This window comes from Pyxicephalus adspersus, chromosome 4 (genome assembly GCF_032062135.1).
Source record: "Pyxicephalus adspersus chromosome 4, UCB_Pads_2.0, whole genome shotgun sequence".
Lineage (NCBI taxonomy): Eukaryota > Metazoa > Chordata > Amphibia > Anura > Pyxicephalidae > Pyxicephalus > Pyxicephalus adspersus.
In genome coordinates, this window is record NC_092861.1 from 85,552,450 (window position 1) to 85,555,329 (window position 2,880).

General features: G+C 36.2%; 1 protein-coding gene across 1 annotated transcript in view; it reads left to right on the plus strand.

Moving 5' to 3' along the window:
* Nucleotides 1-2,676, plus strand: part of LOC140329821 (uncharacterized) — a 9,896-nt gene extending 7,220 nt beyond the window's left edge. The window contains exons 5-8 of the mRNA XM_072410215.1: nt 4-95; nt 1,190-1,352; nt 2,335-2,493; nt 2,623-2,676. Of these exons, the coding sequence (XP_072266316.1) occupies nt 4-95; nt 1,190-1,352; nt 2,335-2,493; nt 2,623-2,676 (468 nt within the window). The remainder of the gene's footprint in view (nt 1-3; nt 96-1,189; nt 1,353-2,334; nt 2,494-2,622) is intronic.
* The last annotated feature ends 204 nt before the right edge of the window (nt 2,677-2,880 follow it).

A 2,880-nucleotide genomic window follows, 5' to 3' on the forward strand; every position in this document is an offset into this window, starting at 1 on the left:
GAGTTGCTGAAGGTGAATTCAACCAGGCATGAAATGGAGGATAAACTGATTAAACACACAGCAACAACCAAAAACCAAATGACACTCGATTTAAGGTACGAAACTCACCAACTATCATACAGTGGCTGTCTGAATTCTGTGTGACCACTTTCTATATAATGCAGAGCCCTGTTTTTACAGAGATCACCATGACAGATTGAAGTACTGTATATATTTACATATAAATCAATTTAAGTATAAACCAAGAACAGGTGACTAGGTAAACATAGTCACTTAAATTTGAACTGAATGAGCCTTTATTGACTCCCACTTTCCCAGCTACCTTGATTCCTCAGTTGGTTCCCATTGCCACAGTGGTTCCCATGCTGTTTCCAGCACCATTTTGGTCCTACATCCAGGCATGCAACCATTATGATCCGGCATCTGACCCCACTATCAGTGTGTACCCCTGTAATACAGAGTCTAGAATAAAGTGTGCTTGAGGAGGGTTGGTATAGTTACCTCTCTTCATTTTAGCCTTTCTTATTGCATTTTAACCCTTGTCTCCCCTATGTAAAGCTGAGGCCCAGCCACATGTTCTCAATGTACATTCACATTATCTTCCATCCCTTTGTTCAGATATTAGGTGACTGTACAGAGAAAGAAGGCAGAATGAAGAGATAATGTGTTAAAATTACCAATAAAATAAAAATGCTGATTATTAATAGGCTGAATAAAAACTGGGATGTCATTTTTTCACATATTTATCGACTTGCCAGCTTATAATAATAATAAAGTGTACCAAAATAGAGCCTCAAATGTACTTTAAATTGTAAACATGATTTAATTAGTGACACCAAAATTATTTATTAAATATAAACTGAAGCGTCTAAATTTGTTCCTAGCATCAATCAACCTGAGATGAAGGAGTTTAATTCTGATGGTACAGGTGGCACCTGCATTTGTCTTTATATTACCTCTCTCTAAATGCAGAGCTGCAGAGTCAACCAAAAGGTTCTCATTGTTTTGCACACGAAGCAGTGGTGTAAGCCAATAAGTTCCTATTACATTGCACACTCATGTCAGTCTAACACATGGAGCATGCAGACAGCAGAGAGCCAACTTTATGTCCATTCCCGGTGATGTCGCCTTTTACTAAGGTAGCATATATGGATTTTAAAAAATGTGATTTTTCTGCTTTCACTTTTAGGAATGAAATAAGCTTCCTTCACCAGCAGCTTCGTGAGAAAGACTTGCACTCTGAACAGGACTGTGTTTTAAGAAAGAAAATGATGGATGACTGTGCATCACTGACTAGTGAAAATAGTGTGTTGCAAACTCAGTTACTGGAAATTACCAAACAACTGGATATTGTAAGACCATTACAATAAATTCTATGATGACTGTGGGATTTACAAAATTCATAACATAAATATGGTTAATTAAGCAAATAAGTCCAGGTGCCTGCAGGCATAGTTCATTGAATTAAAAAGTGTAGTTAGTTGTTTAATGACCACTGAACAGGGGTTAAAGAGAAACTATTCTCATAGGTGGGTGGTGAGCTTCTACCATAATCGGCAAGTATGTACAGCATGGGCAGCCTGACAGGGACAGGTCCAGAGGGAGCCGCCATCTTTACCGCCAACTCTGTTCTTTTGAGGAGTGCAGCCCACTAAATATCCAAAACTGATTTTGCATATTACACTGATACATTGCTATAAAGATCAAATCCTAAAATATAAATGTTGTCTATATAACAGATTTAAACTGCAATGGCCCTTTTAGTGCAAAACTAGGACCATCTCTAGAATTGAGTTAGAAAATTTAGAGGTGCCATATGGGACAAATCACCCTGTCCTCAGTTTTTTTGGCACACATTTATTTACTTTATTCTGCAAATATTGACTTTTACACCAAATGCTTTTATATACCGTATATGACAGTATCATATTTAGAAAAAATTGGATTTGAAGAGTTTAATTTGTTAGAGTTCAAGTTCATTCCAATGGCAAGCTAATTTTCTTCCAGCTGTATTGCATTGGCACATGAATACATGGGAGGACACATAGGTGTTTTTTGCTTTCTTTTGACTCCCACTCACATTGACCTCTCAGGTTGCCAAGCAACAGATGTAGGTTTAGAATAATACACATTTTAATGTTACATTGGCTGACTCATGATCCACATCACATCCAGTTACTTTCATTCCTGACATGGCATGCAAGTATATATATATATATATATATATATATATATATATATATATATATATATATTTGATTTTGTCATTAGATAAATTGTATGTCAGATAGCAATAGGGGTTGTATATTAACAGTACTACTTTTTTATTTCCAGCAGAGAGAACTGAAGGGAGAGAATTATACCTATAACTCTTCTAGTGTTTCTCAGCTTCTAAGTGTCAAGGACAGAGAAGAGCAGCTCAGCAAGGAGTTAAATTGGCAGGAGGCTCTTCTGGTACAAGAGAAGGAACGTTTAAATGATCTGATGGAGCAGGTAATTACAGCACAATTATTAAAGAATAAAAAAAGCAGTAAAAAAAAGTTTTCTCTTTTTTGTCCTGCATTAATCGGGAAATGATTAGAACAATTGTTTTGTACCAGTTTCTCTGAACCTGTTGTTTAGGAACTTGTACTAAAACCTTTTCACATTCAGAAAGACAGAGGGGTATATTTATAACAAACAGCAGATATTGCAGCCCATCTAATTCATATAAACCAAACTACTATGTTTGAGCAGAGAAGCCCACAACATTTGCATTGCTCTCCTTCAGTTTTGTTTGCTTTCTGTATCCCCACTTTTTGTTCTTGAGACCATTGTGATGAAAACTGAAAGTAAAGGAAAATACAAAATGTTGATTTGCCACCAGATCAAATACAGAAT